The sequence below is a fragment of the Suncus etruscus genome, chromosome 5, assembly GCF_024139225.1.
Source record: "Suncus etruscus isolate mSunEtr1 chromosome 5, mSunEtr1.pri.cur, whole genome shotgun sequence".
In the NCBI taxonomy this organism is placed as follows: Eukaryota; Metazoa; Chordata; class Mammalia; order Eulipotyphla; family Soricidae; genus Suncus; species Suncus etruscus.
In genome coordinates, this window is record NC_064852.1 from 21,421,431 (window position 1) to 21,443,351 (window position 21,921).

At 53.9% G+C, this 21,921-nt stretch overlaps 1 protein-coding gene and 1 non-coding gene across 2 annotated transcripts; both read left to right on the top strand.

The window, feature by feature from the left end:
- The first annotated feature begins 1,258 nt into the window (after window positions 1-1,258).
- On the top strand, window positions 1,259-1,365 carry LOC126010444 (U6 spliceosomal RNA). The gene has a single exon (XR_007496474.1). It is a non-coding gene; the product is annotated as a U6 spliceosomal RNA (small nuclear RNA).
- Window positions 1,366-14,125: 12,760 nt separating this feature from the next.
- TRAF2 (TNF receptor associated factor 2) lies at window positions 14,126-20,034 on the top strand. Its single transcript, XM_049773661.1, has 10 exons — window positions 14,126-14,320; window positions 14,409-14,487; window positions 14,599-14,697; window positions 16,107-16,268; window positions 16,966-17,037; window positions 17,522-17,596; window positions 18,215-18,502; window positions 18,682-18,859; window positions 18,978-19,126; window positions 19,273-20,034. The coding sequence occupies exons 1-10, from the start codon at window positions 14,133-14,135 to the stop codon at window positions 19,489-19,491; spliced, it is 1,509 nt and encodes a 502-aa protein (XP_049629618.1). The 5' UTR covers window positions 14,126-14,132; the 3' UTR covers window positions 19,492-20,034.
- Window positions 20,035-21,921: the final 1,887 nt, after the last annotated feature.

Here is a 21,921-nt window from a genome sequence, read left to right on the forward strand (position 1 = left end):
ATTCTTCTTTGCATGTGCTTGTTTCACTGGGCTGGGAAGATTGGACCCCTACTATTGGACCCCTACTATTTTTCACCCATGAAGGTGATCCTACTCTTCTTAATAAAGACCTCGAGTCAGAGAAACTTCTTCCAGTTTCGATCCCACAGCTAGCTTGTTTGACGCTTGTACCTGTTACCTGCTTGCAGATAGCTTTTGATGGAAGCTCCTGAACCTATTTGTCTTCCTAATCTGTGTGGATCATTTCCTGTGTCAGTGTTGCTTCCAGATCCATGTTCCCCAATCCTGCTGGGATTGAGGTATGAGGCTTCCACTACATCCTTGTACCACACATGGTCCCCAAGTACCAGGGGTCACTCCTGAGCACTGAACCAGGACTGGCTTCTGAGCACTGCTGGGCACGTGCAAAGTTAATAAACTTGAACAGAATGGTACCACAGTGAGGAGGGGGTTTGCCTTGTATGCAGCCAACCTGAGTATGCTCCCTGGCATCCCATAGGGTTCCCTGAACCTGTTAGGAGTAATTTCTAGGCACAGAGACAGGTGTAATCCCTGAGTGCTGCCAGCTATGGCCCTAGAATAAAAACAACAGCAAAAATAGCCAAACAGATTTTAGATTGGGGGGGGGGTCACACCCAGTGGTGCTCAGGTATTACTCCTGGCTCTGCGCTCAGAAATCGTTCCTGGCTGGCTTGGGGGACTATATGGGATGCCAGAATTTGAACCACCTTCTGTCCTGGGTCAGTGGCATACAAGGCAAATACCCTACAGCTATGCTATCTCTCTGGCCCCCAGATTTTAGATTTTTTTTTAAAGTTACTTATTGATTGATTGATTGATTCGTTGGTTGTTGGGCCATACCCAGTGGTGCTCAGGTATTACTCCTGGCTCTGCACTCAGAATTGTTCCTGGCAGGCTGGGGGATTATATGGGATGCTGGAAATTGAATATGGGTCCCTCCCAGTTGGCCACATGCAAGGCAAATGCCTTCACTGTGCTATCGCTCCGGCGCCAAATGTTAAATTAAAAAAAAATTTTTTTTTCAGTTTTGGGCCAGAGGGATAGCACAGCTTAGGGTGTTTGCCTTGCACATGGCTGAGCTGGGACGGGATGAACCCATGTTTGATCCCCGGCATCCCATAGGGTCCCCCAAGGCTGCCAGGAGCGATTTTTGAGTACAGAGCCAGCAGTAATCCCTGAGCACCATCGGGTGTGGCCTCAAAACCAAAAAAGAAAAGCCACAAAAATTTTCAGTTTTGTGCTCGCTTCGGCAGCACATATACTAAAATTGGAACGATACAGAGAAGATTAGCATGGCCCCTGCGCAAGGATGACACGCAAATTCGTGAAGCGTTCCATATTTAAAAAAAAAAATTTCAGTTTTAAGCTTGTCCTTACTCATCTTTCTACAATATTTTAGATTATTTCTCTAAGTAATACTACTTTGTTTTTGTTTTGGGGCCACACATGAGAGTGCTCAGGGCTGCTTTATGGCTCTGTATTCAGAGATCACTCCTGGCAATGCTTGGGGGACATATAAGATGCCAAGGATTGAACCCCAATTGGTTGCACACAAGACTATACCATTGCTCCTGCCCACCCTAGTCTCTTTAAGTACAGAATTCAGTGGTATGTGAAGCCTTTCTCACATGAATTCTTGCCTCTCCAGAACCGTTTGTCAAACTATAACTCTATAACAACTAATAGCAGCTACCCCATCTACTTTCTGTCTCTGCCACGAGGGCTATTATGGAAACCACATGTGGTGGAAACAGGCTTGTCCTTCTGTGAAGGGCTCATTCCCCTGACACGTCACCCTCAGGCTCTTGCTGTGTCATGGCCTGTATACCATATTCTTTTTCAGTGTGGAACCAGGAGGTTTCACTGTGGGGCTGCCCCATGTGACCCTGCTGTCATCTAAGCTCAGATGCGGGCTTTGTGTGACATGGGTCATTGCAGTCTGTGACTCTCTTTTCTGCTTCCGGGGATGGTGCTCCCTTAATTTCCCCTTTCCTACCTTTGTTACGGTGTGTGTGTGGGAGGGACACCTGTGGTTACTATGCACAAGAGGTCATACAATTTTTTTTGTCTGTTTGTTTTGGGACCACACCTAGTGGTGCTCAGTAGTTACTCCTGGCTCTGCACTTAGGAATCACTCCTGGGGACCATACGGGATGCTAGGGATCGAACCTGGGTCAGCCGTGTGCAAGGCAAGTGTGCTTCCCGCTATCCTGTCACTCTGTTCCTCAGAGGTCACGCATTTTGTGATAATATGGGAGTCGGAGCTGTAGGATCTGCATTAGGGATGGTATTGACCAGGTTGCCCCCTGCAGTACTCAGAACCAGTGGCGCTAAGGGGCCACTACCACTCCACCCTAGTGGTGGCTAGAAATGCACAAAGTGACAGGGATGGGGATGAGAGTGGATTACACCTCTGCTGGTACAGAGTTCTTTCCTCAGAGTCCCCTGGCCCCGGAACATGTTGTGTCTTTAGATAAGGACCCTCCTTCCCGGCTGGCCATATTGCCCATATCGCCTGTGCTCTTACTGCAGAGCCTGAAGCTCTGAGTCTCTCCAAGCTGTTGCCGGCTGGACTAGCCACCATTTTTGACCAGGTGTGGTGTATCCTGGTGATCAGCAATATGGGTGGCTCACGTGCCTAGAGACTGTTCCTGTGTCTTCTCTGCAAAAATGTCTATTTAGTTTTTTGTTTGCTTGTTTGTTTTGGAGCCAAACTCAGTGATGCTTGGATCCTCAGAGTGACTCCTTGTCCTGAACTCAGGAATTTTTTCTGTCAGGGCTCAGGTTACCCCATGGGATACCTAGGATTGACCCCCCGTCCCCGGTAGGACGTATGCAAAGCAACCCCCAGTCCTAGCTGTACTATCTTTCTGGCCTCAACAGAAATGTCTATTTGGGGGCTGGAGAGATAGCACAGCAGTAGGGCGTTTGCCTTGCAAGCAGCTGACCCAGGACCAACGGTGGTTCAAATCCCAGCATCCCATATGGTCCCCTGTGCATGCCAGGAATGATTTGAGGGCAGAGCCAGAAGTAACCCCTGAGCGCTGCCGGGAGTGGCCCAGAAGGAAGGAAGGAAGGAAGGAAGGAAGGAAGGAAGGAAGGAAGGAAGGAAGGGAGGGAGGGAGGGAAGAGGGAGGGAGGGAGGGAGGGAGGGAGGAAGGAAGGAAGGAAGGAAGGAAGGAAGGAAGGAAGGAAGGAAGGAAGGAAGGAAGGAAGGAAGGAAGGAAGGAAGGAAGAAAGAAAGAAAGAAAGAAAGAAAGAAAGAAAGAAAGAAAGAAAGAAAGAAAGAAAGAAAGAAAGAAAGAAAGAAAGAAAGAAAGAAAGAAAGAAAGAAAGAAAGAAAGAAAGAAAGAAAGGGCTATTTGGAGATGGAGCAATAGTACAGCAGGGAAGACATTTGCTATGCACACAGCTGACCAAGGTTCAATCCCTGGCATCCTCGAGCCTGCCAGAAGTGAATTCTGACCACAGAGTCAGGAGTAACACCTGAGCGCTATTGGGTGTAGCCCAGAAACAAACAAAATAAAACAAAACAAAACAAAAAAAGGAAAAAGAATGAAAGATAAAAGAAAGGTTTATTTTATTTCCTGTTATTTGGGGCTACAGCTGGTGGTGCTCAGGGATCCCTCCTAGTGGAATCCTAGAAACCAGATAGGGTGCAGGGGCCAGACCTGGATCGGCTCTGGCCCCAGTGAGCTGCTTTTTCAAGGGTGTTACTGGCTTATGTGAACAAACATACTCTCTTAGGTGTTTAGGGACATACAGGCCCCAGGAGGATGGTTAGGGGATGATATGCCCCTAACACAACTTCCTTTAGTCCATTCTCCCAGCATGGTGTCCCCACATCCCTTAGAATAAAGGGTAAGGGGCTGGAGAGATAACACAGTGGTAGGGTGTTTGCCTTGCACACAGCTAATCCAGGACAGAGGGTTCAAATCGGCATTCCATATGGTTCCCCGTGCCTGCCAGGAGTGATTTCTGAGTACAGAGCCAGGAGTAATCCCTGAGCACCTCCAGGGGTGACCCTCCCCCAAATAAAGAGAATAAAGGGTAGAGGAAGCTTGTGGGGGTCACTCACCATCACTGCACCTTGTTACCCTCTTTTGACTGCATAGGCACCCGAGGATTTCAGGGAACAGGGTGAAATGGGGTGTCTGGGTTCCCCAAACACACCTGCTGCCTTTCACACCTTGGGCCTGAGGGAAAAGGAACAGGGAAGCAGGAACTGGGAGATGGGAAGGAGCTTGACAGGAGGCAAGGAAGGTCTGAGTCAGAGTGCTCTTGGGTTAAAGTCCTACACTGAGGGTGGGGGGCTGGAGAGAGGATCAGGAACATACCTCTCTGGGTGGGCAGCACTGCAGTAGTGAGGAGAGGCTCCTGAGGGTCACTTGGAGACTCTCAGGTGTGAGACACAGGCCAGACACTAGCTGGGGCTGAGTGATGGTGGGCCATGAGGGGCTCACAGGCATGGGGGTAGGGAGTGGGCGGGCCAAGATAGGTGAGGCTGGGCAGGGCGGCCTCTAGGCACCCACAGCAGGCAGGGCGCCTCATATAGGATCACTGTCAGGGCAAGGGCTGAGGAGGGGTTTCCTTAACTCAGGGTGACCAGAAGAGAAGATGCCTAAGCGTCACCAGAAGTCACCAGGCAGGGCAGGGGTGGGGCGGGTGGTGTGGCACTGGGCTCCGAGGTCGGCTGACAGAGCGTTGGAAACTCCATGGGTCTCTTGGCTAAGCTTGTGTCCAGGATGGGGAATTTGGGGTGATCTTTGTTGTTTTGTTTACCGACACTTCTTGGTGTTTTCTGGTGACCAGTTTTGGTTTTGGGGGACGTACAGGCTAAGGGAGGATGATGTCACTGTGAGAGACGCCCCCCAACACACCTTCCTTTCGTCAATTCTCTCAGCACCCTTAGAACAAAGGGTGGAGGAAGACTGTGGGTGTCACCTCAGGGTTGCATCCTGTTACCCTCTCCTGACTGCATAGATACCCGAGGAGTTTGGGGGAAACAGGTGAGGTGGGGTGTCTGGGTCCTCCCCTCCACCTGCCTTTCACACTTTAGGCCTGAGAGAGAAAAGGAGCAGGGGAGCAGGAACAGCTGTCAGGCTTATCCCCCCACCCCTACCCTGTGGTCTGTGGTCTCCCTCTAACCCTCTTTCGCAGGGGAGCAGCTGGTGTGCACTTCCAGAGGCCTGCAAAATTCAGGCCTAAACTGCCTGTGGAGGCTTCTGCACCCCCCCCCCCCAAACCACTCCCACCCCACCCCACCCATCCTCCTGGGTCACCGAGTTTTGCTTTCTTTTTGGCAGGATGGAAACTGAGTGGGAATCCCCAGAGCTGCCTGCCAAGCTATGACTCACTCCTTCCCCTTGCAGTGGGGGGGAAGGGTGACACTTCCCAGCAGGCTCCCCTAGTCCCTCTGCATCTCTGCTAGCCTCGGCAAACCCTGCAGAGCAAGAGAGGCAGCAGGACAGCTTGGGGGAGCCTGTTAACTCCTGCAGTCTATGGATGCTGCCAGCATGTGCCCAGGATGTGGGGTTGCTAAAAGAAGGTCCAGCTCAGCCTCTTTAGGGACCTAAGCGACACCCCTGCAGAAGTCTTCCTTCACAGGCATTCTCTTTGCAACCCGATTCACTTCCTTCTTGACTTAGTGGGTTCACCTGTTTGCTCTATGAGGCTGGTTCAGCTGTGGAGATGGGCCTACCTGTCTCTCCTTTCCTCCCATGGAAGCCTGGGTAGCTAGGGTTTGCAGCATCTCAAGGATGTGGGACTTGGGACCACATCAGGGTCTATGCAACTTGACAGGAGTCTTTTTGGAGGATCCAGGGGCCCTTTGCTTTGTGTGTTTTGGGGCCATACCCAATGGTGCAAAGGGGTTACTCCTGGCTCTGTACTCAGAAATCACTCCTGGCAGACATGGGGGAACCATCTGAGATGCTGGAGATTGAATACTGATCAACTGTGTGCAAGGCAAATGCCCTCCCCACTGTGCTATTTCTCTGGCCCATATTGAGCCCTTTAAATCACTCCAAAGCCTCTTTCCCTCTTGAGCTGTTTCATTGCTCTCAGCTTCTCCAGGAGTGGAGGCCCACAATTGGAAAAAGAATCTTACTTCTTCTGGGGCTGAAGCTAACAGGATGGAGGAAAGGGCACCTGCAGCTGCACCAGCACATAGTTGCAGACCTGGGTTTGATGCTTGGCTACACACAGGGTCTCTCAAGCATCACCAGGAGTGATTCCTGAGTGCAGAGCCAGGAGTAAAGCCCAGAAAATTGCCAGGTGTTGCCTAGAAATCAAACCCCCAAACAGAATTTTACTTCTGAACCTGCATTTCTGCAAAATGAAGATTGCCCCCTACCCCCCAGGCAGCCTGCTGTTCTGTTCTCTGTTCCCTGGAGGTTTAGCAGGGGCAAGAGCGGCCCCTTCATGCACCATCTCACACAGCCTCTTCCCAGGCAGACTTCTTTTTATTTTATTTTTTTTTGCTTTTGGTTTTTGGGTCACACCAGGCAGCACTCAGGGGTTACTCCTGGCTCCATGCTCAGAAATCGCTCCTGGCAGGCTCGGGGGACCATGTGCGATGCCGGGATTCGAACCACGGTCCTTCTGTGTCTAAGGCAAATGCCTTACCGCTGTGCTATCTCTCCAACCCCCAGGCAGACTCCTTCCTTCCTTCCTTCCTTCCTTCCTTCCTTCCTTCCTTCCTTCCTTCCTTCCTTCCTTCCTTCCTTCCTTCCTTCCTTCCTTCCTTCCTTCCTTCCTTCCTTCCTTCCTTCCTCCCTTTTTTTTGATACTCCTGGCAGTAGGTAGTAAGATCTTCCTCCTGGCTCTGCTCTTAGGGATCACTTCTGGTGATGCTCAAGGTGGGAAACAGGCCTCATAGATTGCCTTTGACCCCTTGAGCACCACCAGGAGTGATTCCTGAGAACAGAGCCAGGAGTAAGCCCTGAGCACTGCAGGGTATAAACCCCTTCCAAAAATAAAGAAATCAGGGGATCCTATGAGGTGCCCAGATGGAACCTGGGTGGGCTTTGTCCCTGCCACCCCAGGACTTTATTTCTGACCCAGATTACTCCTTTTTTTTTTTTTAGATGTTTCCCTTCGTTTGGTACCTATTTCTATGCATTTGCAAGAAAAACTGTAGTTTTACATTTACATTGCATAAATATCACCACTGAAACTATTTTAATAATGTGACATCTTATACCTCAGATGCCACAATATGTCTTTATTTGTGAAGTGTGTATTTTTTGCCTCCTAACTGGGGCCTGGCTCTGGGTCATACATGGGGGTCCCTTGGGACGCAGCTTTCAAGTGGGGTGTTCTGGGCCTTGCTCTAGATTTGGGGAGAAGAGAGGAAGCATAGGGCCACCACAGCCCAGGGAGGAACTGCTCCAGACTGACCCCATGACTCCCTCCAGAGCCCCCCCACCCCCCACGCGACCGCTTAAATAGTCAAGTGCGCCGGCGCTGCCCCCATCGAAAGGTGACCAATCAGCGTCCGCTGCGGCTGCACGCGCACTTCTGATAGGTCCTCGCGCCCGCCCGTCAGCGGGGCAAGTGGTGGGCGGCAGAAGTTCCACCAATCAACGCTCCGCTAAGCCGCCTGCGCGCTTCTGAGTGGTTCTCACGTCCCCAAGAGGCGGGCCTAGAGGCGGGCCGCCCCGAGGCAGCGGTGAGGCGACGGCGGCGGGCCGGCAGTTCCGGGCGCGCGGCGACTGTGGGGTGAGTCGGGGAGCGGGCTCGACCGAGCCGAGGGTGTGTGGGTGTGTGTGTTCGCGGGGCCGCGGAGGTGCCGGGGAAGCCGGCTTGGGCGCGCGGCGAAGCGGACGCCGGGACCGAGGGGGTTTCTCGGGTGGGAACCGGAAGCCGAAAGTCGAGCGCCGCCCGGCTCCCGGGGAAAGTTGGCGCGGGCGGGCGGGCGGGCGGGCCGGGGTCGCGTGGCGGCGGGGCCGAGGGGCCGAGGGCTCGGGGCGGGGTCGCGCCGGGATCTCCTCAGAGACCTCCCCAGGGCTTTTCCTCGGGGCTGCGCAGCTGAGGGTTGCTCGGGGTTTCGGGGTGCGCGTCACCTCAAGAGAAAGAGGAGAAAGAGGGACTCTTTAGGGCCGGGTCACGCCAGGACCACACACACACCCGGGATTTGGGGTTCTGTCACACACAACCACACACACGGGATTTGGGGTCCCTGTCACACACACACACACGGGATTTGGGGTTCCTGTCACACACACGAGATCTGGGGTTCCTGTCACACACACACGGGATTTGGGGTTCTGTCACACACAACCACACGGGATTTGGGGTTCCTGTCACATACGCAGGATTTGGGGTTCCTGTCACACACACCCGGGATTTGGGGTTCTGTCACACACAACCACACGGGATTTGGGGTTCCTGTCACATACGCAGGATTTGGGGTCCCTGTCACACACACGAGATCTGGGGTTCCTGTCACACACACACACACGGGATTTGGGGTTCCTGTCACACACACACAGGATTTGGGGTTCCTGTCACATACACGGGATTTGGGGTTCCTGTCACACGGGATTTGGGGTTCCTATCATACACACCCGGGATTTGGGGTTCTGTCACACAACCACACACACGGAATTTGGGGTTCCTGTCACACACATGGGATTTGGGGTTCCTGTCACACACAGGATTTGGGGTTCTTGTCACACACACGGGATTTGGAGTTCCTGTCACACACACAGGATTTGGGGTTCCTGTTACACACACGGGATTTGGGGTTCCTGTTACACATCCTTGATTTGGGGTTCCTGTCACACACACATGCGGGATTTGGGGTTCCTGTCACATACACGCAGGATTTGGGGTTCCTGTCACACACGGGATTTGCAGTTCCTGTCACACACAATATTTGGGGTTCTTGACACACACATGGGATTTGGGGTTCCTGTCAGAGCTTTGGAGTTGAGGGTCACTCCAGGATTCCCGACCAGGCTTTTAGGGTGCGCATCACCTCAAGCGAGAGGGACTCTTTAGGGTCAGGTCATGCCAGGACCACCTCAGGGCTTCCAGAGTTCAGGGTCGCTCTGGGCTCCCTGCTGGGCCGGGTGTGCGACACCACAGGAAGCTCTCCTCACACACGCGGGGATTTTGGATTCCTGTCAGAGCTTCGCACTTGAGGGTCACTCTGGGGGTCCAGGCTGGGCCCATTGCACTTCATTTTGAGACAACCCCCCCAACTCCTCAGGGCAGGGGCGCTGCTGTCCTTTGCTGCCCCAGATGTGATGTACAACCCAGCCTGTACAGTAACAGGAAGGGAGACCCAGGAGACTGACTGCCTGCCTGCCGCTCACCACACCACAACTAACTCCCAGGCCTCATACACACCACCTCAGCAAAGTGCTTTTGGTTTCCAGCCACTCGGTGGTGCTGGGGTCGCTGTCCAGGGGTCAGTTCGCTGCTTCACCACTGGCCTCCCTTCTGCCTTTTTTTTTTCTGAAGGTCTGTGTGAGCAGTAATAGGTCAGGCCACTGCCACCCCGGAGCCCACCACAGGAGTGACTTGAGCACTGACATGAGTGACCTGAGGAGCCAGCAGCACCCAGGCTGCAGCCCCCCCACTGAAGCACAGACAGGCCCTGTGCATCGCACACTGAACCTCCCGACCAGGCAGAGTCTGTGGTGGCAGGATCCTGGAAGTGCCTGGGTCACACTTTTTGGTGGCATGTTGGTGGTATGCCTAGAGGACCTGAAGCCACAGGTCTCTGTCAATCATTGTCATCTGAGGGCACAGACCCCCATTTATTTATTGCTGGACAAAGTGTCATCTTTTTCCTTTGTAGGCTTCCAGCCCAGAGCTCGCACATTCAAAGAGACTCAATCCTTTGCTCTGGCCGTGTTCCTCCAGCAGAGAAAGACCTTTCCATGCTTTTTGTTTTGGGGCCACAACCAGAGGTACTTAGGGGTTAATTCCTTGTCCTCCACTCATGGAGCCATATGCAGTGCTGGTGGTTGAACTCCAATCAGCCACTGGTAAGGCAAGTAGCTTGTGCCCAGTCCAGTGGTGCTCAGGGCTAACTCTTGGTTCTATGCTCAGAGGATCCTTTTTGATACCAGGGAATAGAACCAGGGGCAATGCATGCAAGGCCTTTGCTGCTCTTTTGCTGTCTTTCTGACCCTTTGTTTGCTTGCTTTTTATTATTTATTTATTTATTTATTTATTTATTTATTTATTTATTTATTTATTTATTTATTTAATTTGCTTTTTGGGCCACACTCGGTGACGTTCAGGGGTTACTCCTGGCTATGCGCTCCTGGCTTGCCGGGGACCACATGGGCCGCCAGGAGATTGAACTGTGGTCCATCCTAGGTTAGTGTGAGGAAGGCAAACACCCTACCGCTTGTGCCACCACTCAGGCTCCTCTTTACCTTTTTTTTGGGGGGAGCAGTCACACCTGGCAGTGCTCAGGGGTTACTTCTGGCTCTACGCTCAGATCACTCCTGGTAGGCTCAGGGGTTCATATGGGATGTCAAGATTCTAACCCGTCCTTCTGCATGCAAGGCAAATGCCTTACCTCCATGCTATCTTTCTGGCTCCTCCTGCTTGTTTTTTAAATACATTTTTTAAAAATATTTTTTATTTAAGTAACATGATTATAGTTGGGTTACAGTCACAAACAGAACACCCCCCTTCATCAGTGTAACTTTTTTTTTTTTTTTTTTTTTGGTTTTTGGGCCACACCCGGTGACACTCAGGGGTTACTCCTGGCTTGGGGGACCATATAGGACACCTGGGGATCGAACTGCGGTCCGTCCTAGGCTAGTGCTGGCAAGGCAGACGACACCTTACCTCTAGCACTATCGCGGTGGCCCCAGTATAATAATGCTGTCCGCTTTCTGATATGTATAGGGATATTGTTGACTATTGATAGTTTTTTTTTTTTTTTTTTTTTGAGTCACACCCGGCAGCGCTCAGGGGTTACTTCTGGCTCTATGCTCAGAAATCTCTCCTGGCAGGCTCAGGGGACCATATTGGATGCCGGGATTCAAACCACCAACCTTCTGCATGAAAGGCAAAAGCCTTACCTCCATCTCTCCAGTCCCCACCAGTGTAACATTTTTATTTTTTTATTTTATTTTTTTTATTTTTATTTTTTTCAGTGTAACATTTTTAAATGATTTTTTTAAAATTGAATTACCATGAGATATATAGTTACAAAGTTGTTCATGATTGAGTTTTAGTCATAAATGTTAAGTACCCTTCACAAGTGCACATTTCCCGTTACCAATATTCTCCCTGCTACCCTTTTCCCTGCCTGCCTTACGGCAGACATTTTTCTTCTTGTGCTCTTTTTCTACTTTCCCTTTAGGCACTGGTTTGCGGTACTGTTACTGATAGGGTATCCTGCATGTCATTTCACTTCCTTCCAGCTCCCTGTACTTGTCCATTGTAATCATTCCCAACTCTTGATTGTCCCTTCTCTGTCCTAACCACTCCACTTGTGGCAAGTTTCTTACCGTGGACCAGTTTATCTCTTATTTTCTGTTTTGAGCTCCCTGTCTGCAGAGGAAGCTGCCACTTGCTCCCAACCATGATGTACCATGAACACTAGGAGGGGGTAGGGAATGCCACTTAAGGCATAGGCCATGGTAGTGCTAGGGTGGGCATATACTGTGCCTTGTCCTGAGTTTAGACTGGTGATTTTCCTGCAGGGACATGCCATGTTCTCTCTGTCCCCTCTGTTCCTCCACCTGAGGGCTGAATGTCCCGGAGGGACAGGGGCTGGTCAAGTGAGTGAGTAGGGCCTGTGGGTGGTAGATTTGAAGCTTTGCAGGTCTGAGAATCCAGGAGGGGTCTATTGCAGGGGTCTGTCCATAGTCAGAGAGGTAAGAGTTGCAGTAGAAGCAACAGTGGGGACCAGGTTATGCACCCTGGGCACAGCCCTGTCCTTCCAGACAGCTCTGGGGGGACAAACTGGAGTGAGGGCAGGAGAGGCTGCAGAAAGAGGAAGAAAGAGGAAGCTGGTAGGTCGATATCCAGCCCTTCTATGCTGGGCAGTGTGGGAAGTTGCTTATGTGATGGGGGACCCAGTGTTTAGTGCAGGCAGGAGAGAGGGAAATGGTTGAGTGTGTCTGCCCAGCTTATAGCTCAGAAATGTGTGGGCCAAGTGGGTGACTCCTCCAGTTCCCAGTTGCAAAGCTCCCCTTCTCCAGAGTCTGCATGCCACAGGGTCCAGTAGCTGATTTGATTCTGACTCATCCTCTGGGTTAGCACAACTACTACAGCTGCCCCTCAGGTCTCAACTCTGCCCTCATGATTTGCCCCCTTAGATCCCAGCCCTGCCTCATACTTGCCCCTCAGATCCCAACCCTGCACTGGCTGGTGGGTTGCATCCTGAGATTTGCTCTCTTGGTTTGGGGAATTGTATACCAGTGACTCTGAATGAGGTCAGCATCCCAGATTGACCAGCAGATCAAAGCAGGTGAGACACACTGACTCCCAGCACTAGATCTCTGAGACGTATCACTTAGGGATGTCCTTTGGGATGGTTTAGGGCCTCACATGGTTCAGGGCTTATTCCATGCTCTGAACTAATGGATCACTCCTGTTTGAGCTTAGGGGACAATAGGGAGTCTGGGAATTGTACATGACCAGCCCTTCCCCACTCTAGTCTGTGTCTGGCTCAGTTTAGGTATTGTTTGGGTGTTGAAGGTAGGATAGATGTCATTTATTTTAACCCCCTTCCAGGGCCTCACTTGTAATGCAGATACTCAACCATTGAATCCCCTGGTCACTTCCCCTGGGTGGGCCTAGGACTTGGTGGTGAGGGACTGGCAGACACTCAGATGCTCCCATCTTAGACATTGGGGAGGAGCAGGGTCCTAAGAGTCTCAGGGTCTGTGGGGTACTCACCAATGTCCTGTCAACACTGCTTTATTGTGTACCTGGTGGTGCTCAGGGGTCATTCCTTGCTCCTGGCACTCAGGGATCACTCCTTCTGGTGCTCAGGGGTCTCTCCTTGCTCTGTGCTCAAGAACTATTGTTGGCAGTGCTTGGGGGACCAAATGGGGTGCCAGGGATTAAACCAGGTTGGCTGCATGCCAGGCCAGTACCCTCCCCGCTGCACCATAACTCTGGGCCCAGCCTGCTTTGTTTTGCCTTTGAACTTCAGCTTGGACTCTCCCACACTAGGTCTCTGCTGGATTTGCCCTCCCAGCTCTCCTACCTGCAGTGCTTTTGAGGACCAAATGACATGTCATATATGGGAATACAAGTTAATATTCTCAGGCATCAGTATTAAGGGACTGTTTATTTGGGTGAAATAAATCTATTGGTTTGGAGGACCCCCTCCTCCAGCCTCAACCTCTGTTTTCTGTCAGCTCCACAGAGGTGTGGGGGGCTGAGGGCTGTGTGGCCCCAGTAGTGGGGGATCTGGCATCAGTCCTGGGATGGCTGCCTTGGAGGAAGTGGGTATGTCCTAGGCACATGAAGCTGTGGCATTCAATACTTCTCTGCCCACCCATAGATGTCAGGGCCCTGAACCCAGACTCAGCTGTCCCCCTCATCTTGTCTTTGGACATAGTGGTTGCATAGCAACAGGGCTGCAAATACATGGCAGGCAGTGTGGACTGGGGGTGCCTAGGTGTCTGTCTATTTGGGTCAGGGCAGCTGAGGGCTCCCCCAGAGTTTTACTGGGGCTGGACACGCCTCCCATGCTGCTGAGGCTTCCCATGCTGTCAGTACTCTGCCCATGGTGTGGTTGAGAGCACAGCGAACCTCTGGGGATTTGTGGTGATCCAGCTTGGGCCTTGGAGCTGGTAGCCATGACCCCTGAGGCCCTGACAGGTCTTTGTGGCCCTGACGAGTTGAGAAGATACACTGTCCAAATTTGAGGTGACTCACTAAGGCAGCCTGTCCCTGCAGGGACAGCCGAGAGGGTTTTCTGGGGACTGGAGTGGACTGGGCTTGGGCACACACTTTCCTGAGATGCATTGAGATGGTCCTCAAGGCCCTGGCGCTTGGGTCCTGCTTCTGTGCTTCCTGCTTGGCAGCGTGAGTACATAGAGCCTGAATAGTGGGCAGCCTTTCCCACTTTCACATTTTCTCTCTTCCAGGCCTGGACCTGCGGGAGTCTCAGTTTCATGGCTGCAGCCGGCGTGACTCCTCCTGCTTCCCTGGATGCGCAGCTGCCCGGATTCTCCAAGGCGCTACTGGGCGCGAGGCTGGAGGAGAAGTACCTGTGCTCGGCCTGTAGGAACGTGCTGCGGCGGCCTTTCCAGGCCCAGTGTGGCCACCGCTACTGCTCCCGATGCCTGGCTGGCATCCTCAGGTGTGTGTGCCCATGGAGATTCCCTGCCCCTTGCTCTCCCTCTGTGTGCCCGGCTGAGCCTCTTCAGTCATGCTCCTGTTTCCCATAGCTCTGGGCCTCAGAACTGTGCTGCCTGTGTGCACGAGGGCATCTATGAGGAGGGTGTCTCAGTGCTGGAAAGCAGCTCGGTGAGTTCAGTGGCCTCGAGGGTCTGGGACGTGGTGCTGAGAAGGACAGCGGGGTGGGGGGGCATGGGGCACCGGGCATCACTTGGTATTATGTGGACACATTTTCTCCAGGCCTTCCCCGACAATGCTGCCCGCAGGGAGGTGGAGAGCCTGCCAGCCGTCTGTCCCAACCAAGGCTGTAGCTGGAAGGGGACCCTAAAGGACTATGAGGTAGGGGCTCCCAGTGTGGGTGCCGACCTGCTGTGTCTCAGTTTTCTGGCTTGGAGAGTTGATAGCATGGAGGCCTGACCCTGCCCTGCTAGGTGCGACCCCTCCTGCCACAAAAGGCATCACTCGCTTGTTGATTTTGGCAGTGGCAGAAGTGGCTGTACCTTCCCTTGTGGTTACAGACCTCTGACCAGCACCGAGCAGCAGCAGTTGACTGTGGGGGGAGAGGGGGTGTCATGTGCCAACTACTCCCTAATCAGAGATGTGCCTCTCATGTGTGTCTGTTGAGGGGCTTGTTTCACAGGGACATATTGAGGGCATGGACTGGAATGGCCCTATGGGCCACCAGGGCAGGACTGCTGGACTGTGGATTAGGATGGACAGAGGTGTAGCTAGAAGGGGTTTCATGGGCTGAGCTCTATGAGTTCTGGCCACAATAACGAGCATTTACTGCTACTGGCTACCCTACCTGGGCTCGGGTTCCGGATCATCATTGGCACCTGAACTGGTCTCAGAGGCATCTGTCTCCTGTCTCCAATTTTTTTCTTTCTTCCCCAACAATGGTAACCTGAAAGCTCCTAGGCCACCATGCAGATGGTGGGGGTGCTGCTGCTTAGACCCAGCTCAGGGGAACCCCCATCCCTCCACCCCATGCTGCCCTGAGGAGCCCTAGAGTCGTATAGCCTCAGCAGCTCTTGGGACCCCCAGAACCTTCTGGGCCCATCCTTGTGGCTTCTGTTGCCTCCAGGTAGGGGTACTGTGGTACATTGGTACTGTGGCACGTTGAGCCCTGCTGAGGCCAGAAACTGCTGCCAGCCCCAGCTTAGCCGTCAGGCACGTGGGCGTGTGGCCGGAAAGTCCCTGGCACTAAGGGCTTGGAAAGTCCCCAAGGGTGTTGGGCAGACTGGCGCAGTGGCCCAGCAGGACTCACGACCCTTGGGAGTGATTGGGTCAGGGTGGTGCTGCTGTTCAAGCTGAACCAGTACCTTCTGAGTGCAAATAGTAAAGTTCTATACGTGGGCTACTCTAAAGTCTCTGCAGTTGGATCTCTGGGCTGGGTTTGGAATGGTCATGACTGGCACTTGATCTGTGTGAACAGCAGTGGCCAGCCTGGCTCTTCCCCCTGCTGTGGCCACTTCTGTGATACTGCCTCGGTGTTGCCTTTGCAGGGAGGAGTCTACATTGTCAAGCTGCTGCCCTGTGTGGGCATAGCTTGAGAGTAGGAACAAAGGCTGCCCCGTCCTGCCAGCTGTCCAGAGCAAGACGGCTGCAGAGGGCACCCTCTGCTTTCAGGCTGGCATGGGATAGCCTTGCTCTCAGGGGCCTCTGCTCACTGGAGTCTCAGTGTGAGGCAGCACAGCCCCTCACACACCTGCTCAGTTCTGCACCTGAGCCTCCTCCCTTGGTTTCAGAGTGGCCACGAGGGCCATTGCCCGTTCATGCTGACCGAGTGCCCAGCGTGTAAGGGCCTGGTGCGTTTGTGCGACAGGGAGCAGCATGCGGGGTACGAATGTCCAGAAAGGAGCCTTAGCTGCGGGCACTGCCAGGCTCCCTTCTGTGGAGCTGACATTAAGGTGAGGGGTGGCCCCAGGGCCTCAGGGATGGGTGGCAGAAAGCCCTTGAGAACCTGAGAGCAGCTTTTCTTCAACACTTTGCTTATGCTGGTTCCCAAAGGTTCCCCCACTATGTCTTGTGAGGGCTGGGGGGCTGACCTTGCCTGCAGCTGACCCAGGTTCCCTCCCCAGCACCACATGGGGCCCCTGAATGCTGTGGAGTGTGGCTTCCAGCCTGAGTGAAGAGAGGCTGAGCATTCACTGGCCGCTTGCTGTACTCCAGACTTGAGCCTTGGCTTCTCTGCACTTGTTGGGTGAAGAACCAGCCTCCTCTGCACCCAGGCCTCCTCTTCCTCTTGATCTCAGGAGCTGGGACACTGGGCACTGCCAGGATGTCCCATCGCTCTTTGTTTTTGTTTTGAGGCCATATCCTCCTGGCTGTGTGTTTAGGAGTCACTCCTGGCAGTACTTGGGGGGACCTTATGGGATGCCAGGGATTGAACTCAGGTAGGCTATTTGCCTGGCCAGGGCCTTTCCTGCTGTGCTCTTGCTTTCTCAGTGCAGGGCTAGTTCCCTATGTCCCATCTCTGTGAGGGTGGCCAGGCAGCCTGTCCCTGTTACTGTGGGTGGCTCTGGCTCAGAGAATGGGCCTCAGAACTATGTGAGATGCCAGAGGGACAATAAAATCAGCTGAGATCAGCTACCCTCTCTGTTGCAGGTGCACCAGGAAACCTGTCCCCAATTCCCCTTGACCTGCGAGGGCTGCAGCCAGAAGATCCCACGACACAGAGTGAGGCCCTCTCCCTAGCAGAGCATGGGCTGGGCTCCGGCTTAGAGGACTCTTTGGGCCATAGCAGTGGCCTTGGTGGTTCCCTGTGGGCAAGGGTGGGGCTGTCCTAGAGATCAGTAGAAAGGTGGGAGGAAGTTGGGCCAGCCCTGTAGGACCTCTCCAGAGCACCAGCCCTGACCTGGTGCAGCACCTCTAGGGCCTGGGCCATTTTCTGGGCTGCAGCTGCACCTGCACTGTAGGTTCATAGGATACTGTTTGCCTAAGCCCAACGAGGGGGAATGGGGAACCCTCACAGTGCATATTCCTCCCTGCCTGCCTGGCTCACATGCTGTCGTCAGAGCACTGGGATTTATAGAGCACTGTTCTGTGCTGTGCCCAGACCTGCAGGGGTCTTGCTGAACTGATGGGCCTAGTCTGACCCCTGCCTGTGCAGAGCTGCACAGTGGAGGGGCCAGAAGGGCTGATCTAAACCTCCCATCTGCAGTTCCAGGAGCATGGGAAGATGTGTGGCCAGGGCCGAGTGCCGTGCAGGTTTCAGGCTGTTGGCTGTCCTGAGCTGGTGAGTCACCAGGTCCTTCTGCAGTTCTGTGCTGTATCCCCATCCCCATTACTGTCCTCCCTGGGTAGGAGCGCCTGGCTCATCCAGCTTGTGCTTTAGAGATCTCCTCGTCAGGGTGTCTCTTGATCAGTGCTGACCTCAGCATCCTCCAGCAGATTTGAGTGTACCTTGCTGGGGTCTCGGGGTGCCATTGTGGTGCCCCTCTTCAGGAGTCTGCTTTTGCTGCTCTCAGGGGCATGCAGCTAGACCATGTGTTCTACTGCTAACCAACTGACCTCTGCCCTACTAGTGCTGGTGCTGCTGATGCTCACTGCTGCCTGGCTCAGGCAAGTTCTAGTGGGTGGGGTGCCAGCTAGTGTGGCCCCAGGGTCTGAGCCATGGGAACCTCATAGGAGGGTAGTGTGATCTGTCCTGGGGTTTCCGTTGGGGGTGAGAGGGTAGTTGGAGCACTTCTCTGTTGAGTCCACTGTGAAGCTTTTCCTCCTGTAGGCTCATATTCCTGCTTTACTTGTGTCATTCCCCCAACACTGAGGGTCTGGCCTCCAGTGGGAGCTCTATCCAGTCCCCAAGTCTGTCAGGTGTCTCCCTCCTGACGGGCACCATCTGCTGCCTACACAGGTGGAAAACGAGGGGCAGGTGGAGCATGAGGCACAGAAGCTTCGGGAGCACCTGGTCCTGTTGCTGAGCAGTCTTCTGGAGACCCAGCGCCTCATGGGCCCGGCTCAGGAACTGCCCTCAGCCGTAGAATTGGTGCAGCGCTGCAGCTCTCTGGAGCGGAAAACAACCACCTTTGAGAACATTGTCTGCGTCCTAAACCGCGAGGTGGAAAGGGCGGCCATGACTGCTGAGGCCTGTGGCCGGCAGCATCGCTTGGACCAAGAGCGGATTGAAGCCCTAAGTAACAAGGTCTGTGCCTGCCAGAGGGGGTTGTTGTGGATAGTTCCAGGGCTGGGCCTTTGTGGATGGTGATGAACATCTTGGCTGCTGCAGGGAGGCCCTGGCTTAGGTTCAGTTATGGTAGGGCAGCCATTGGTGGGGGAGGCCTTTGGATGCTGGCACAGGCTCATGAGCCCACCTGCCTGCAGGTGCAGCAGCTAGAGAGGACTGTGGGCCTGAAGGACCTGGTCATAGCCGAGTTGGAGCAGAAGGTCCGTGAGCTGGAGGCCTCCACCCATGACGGAGTCTTCATCTGGAAGATTTCTGACTTCACCCGCAAGCGACAGGAGGCGGTGGCTGGCCGCACGCCTGCTATCTTCTCCCCAGGTGCTGGCCCCCTCAGGTTCCATGGTGCACATGTGGGGTGAGCCCTGGGTCTCTGTTCCCCACTGTCCGGGGGGCCCTGGGCTGCAGCTCACCAACTTGCCGGTTGGCCGCCCCACAGCCTTCTACACCAGCAGGTATGGCTACAAGATGTGTCTGCGCATCTACCTGAATGGGGATGGCACGGGCCGCGGGACCCACCTGTCCCTCTTCTTCGTGGTGATGCGGGGCCCCCACGACGCCCTCCTGCGGTGGCCTTTCAACCAGAAGGTGCGGGGCCAGAGGACAGGCCTGTCCCAGGGAAGGGGCAGAGTCCAAGCCACCGGTCCTGCTGTGGCAGAGTACACGGGAACAAAGGGGGGTGCCTTGCTGTTTCCGGGCTGCTGTGACCTGCTGTTTGTGGGGGCACCTCCCAGGTCACGCTGATGCTGCTGGACCACAACAACCGCGAGCATGTCATCGACGCCTTCAGGCCCGATGTGACCTCATCATCCTTCCAGAGGCCGGTCAGTGACATGAACATTGCCAGCGGCTGTCCACTCTTCTGCCCTGTCTCCAAGATGGAGGCCAAGAACTCCTATGTACGTGATGACGCCATCTTCATCAAGGCCATTGTGGACCTCACGGGGCTCTAGCCAATGCCTGACAGGGTCAGGGATCAAGCTGAGGGAAGCTGGGCATAGGCAGAGCCCTGAGTACAGAGCCGGGCAGAGTGCCTGAGTGTGGCTGGTCAGAATGGGGCCTCCTGGCGGGCGGTGCTGGGAGGGGTCTGTAGGCTTATACACTGTGCAGCCTGGCTGGCAGGCAGCAAAAAAAGGACTTGGTGTAGAGCATGGGGAGGTGGGGCACATCCTGTTCCCCCACAGGCATCTAGCCTGTGGCCTTCCATGCTGGCACAAAGTGGTTCTGACACTCCAGCACACCTGTGGGTTAGACCAGGCTGGGTTTCCACCTTTGGGTGCAGGATGGGCTCACAGGACTGTAGTCCTGGTGCGGACATGGTGAGCCCCTGTGACTGGCCCTGTGTGGTCAGGATCATGTGGCAAGGACGTCAGGGCCATAGTGTGCAGTCTCTGTCAAGAGGGCAGACAAGCTGGGGCAGCAAGCATGTGGTGCTAGGCTAGAGCTTTCTCATTAAAGGGAACACAGAAATCACTGGGCTCCTTGCTGCCCTCCAACACTGTCTCCTGCCTTTTATACCTGTCTGCTCCCTCAGCAGGCTACCCCCATGTGTGGACCCGCCTTCCTGCACTCCCTGGAAGCTCTCCCTGTCTGTCCGGGCTCATGAGTTTAAGAGTTTGTGTTGCACCAGGGTCTCCTCCCTCTCTCTCCTCTCGGGTGCTGTTGTTGGATGGACCCATGGAGCTGGCCACTAAGCCCGAGACCCAGCCCTGCTCCATCTGCAGGCACCCTAGTTTTCTGCTGGTATATTTGTGTTCCTTTCCCCACATGCTGAGTTTCTGTGCTGGGCCCGTGCACCCAAGCCTCATAGGCCACCCTTGCAGAGACTGTTATCCATAGGACAGTTGGTGACTGCCCCAGGTGTTTTGATGTGCACACAGCCAAGAGGGACGCTTGGACCTTCCAGGTTAAAGCACCTGTGGATGGGATGTTGGCCTTGGAGAGCCAGCCTTTCTGTGAGCCACTGCTGCAGTGCTGGAGTGTGGAGCCTCCTTTCCTGTATCCATATGTGCCTCTGCATTGTTGCAGGCCTGCACGCACATGCGTCTGTGTTCACTTGGTCCTTCCCCACAGGAACTGAGGGGCTGCACCAAATCAGGGTGTCTTTTGTTTGTTTGGTTTTTTTGGGGGGGGCCACACCCGATGACACTCAGGGGTTACTCATGGCTATGCGCTCAGAAGTCGCTCCTGGCTTGGGGGACCATATGGGACGCCGGGGGATCGAACTGCGGTCCGTCCTAGGCTAGCGCAGGCAAGGCAGGCACCTTACCTCTAGCACCACTGCCCGGTCCCCAAATCAGGGTGTCTTAAAAGTGGCTTGACACTGCCACTGACAGCCAGGCTTCTGTGTCGTTGTGTGCCAGGGATTGGTTTTGTTCTTGGCTTCACTGAAAGCAATGCTATTGGTACATTCTGCCAGGCTGCAGGCCAAGGGCCTCTGAGCAGCCACCCTCTTGTGGGAAGGTGAGCAACTTTTCCTTCTCTGTTATGCTCCCTCTGTGGGCCTCCCTGTCTGTGGCAGGTCTGTTTCTGGGCCACTTATGCCCTTCTCATGCAGATTACAAAATCCTTGCAGGTATGTGCCCTGGAACCCACTGTGTCATTGGGGTACCTGCATGTTGCTGTGCAGCTTCTCCCCTTAAAACCCAAAGATACATCTGTCTCAGGTGTAACGCTGTTCTTCACACATCCATCAGGGCTACCTGGTGTTGGCATTGGCTTTGGACACACTGACCCTTCACTAAGGGTCCTGTTGGGCCACAGGAATGAGGATGAGGAGAGGAACCAACCAAGCTACTTTCCAGAGCAGCCACATTGACATGAAGGATCCACTTAGATGTTGGCCTCTTGGTTCTCATCTCAGGAAGTGGTGCATGAGGTTAAAATGGACAAGGGACTGAGTGCTGGGCAGTAGCTCCTTGCCTAACCTTGCACCTCCTTTCCCTTAAAGACGCTGGGCAGCTTATGCGCAGAATAGTATCTCTGAGACCCCGTTTATCTCAGCTTCAGCCTGGTAGCAGACCCCTCATGCTCAGCCTCAAGGCATGTAGGGTCAAGTGTGAGAGGCCAGGGTTGCTATTCTGGCTGAGTGTTGGAGTCAGAGTTAACTCACTGAGCAGCAGGTCACTGGGACAGACCCTCTTTTGTTTTGGGGCTATATCTGGCATGGCTAAGACCATACAGAATGCTGGGGATTGAACCCTGGTCTGCTGCTTGCAAGACAAGTGCCCTACTCCTATACTATTTCTCTAGCTCCTAAAATTTTACTTCTTGGCTTTTGGACATACCTAATGGTACTCAAGGCTCATTCCTGCCAGTGCCAGGGATTAAATCTGAGTCATCCACTCTTGAGATCAGTACCTGCCCCTTGTTATCTAGCCCAC

Excerpts from the sequence above, each read along its gene's own strand:
- TRAF2 (XM_049773661.1), top strand. The coding sequence starts at position 14,133 with ATGGCTGCAGCCGGCGTGACTCCTCCTGCTTCCCTGGATGCGCAGCTG. Across the intron at positions 18,503-18,681 it reads TTGAAGCCCTAAGTAACAAG|GTGCAGCAGCTAGAGAGGAC; the intron begins GTCTGTGCCTGC and ends ACCTGCCTGCAG. Across the intron at positions 18,860-18,977 it reads GCCTGCTATCTTCTCCCCAG|CCTTCTACACCAGCAGGTAT; the intron begins GTGCTGGCCCCC and ends GCCGCCCCACAG.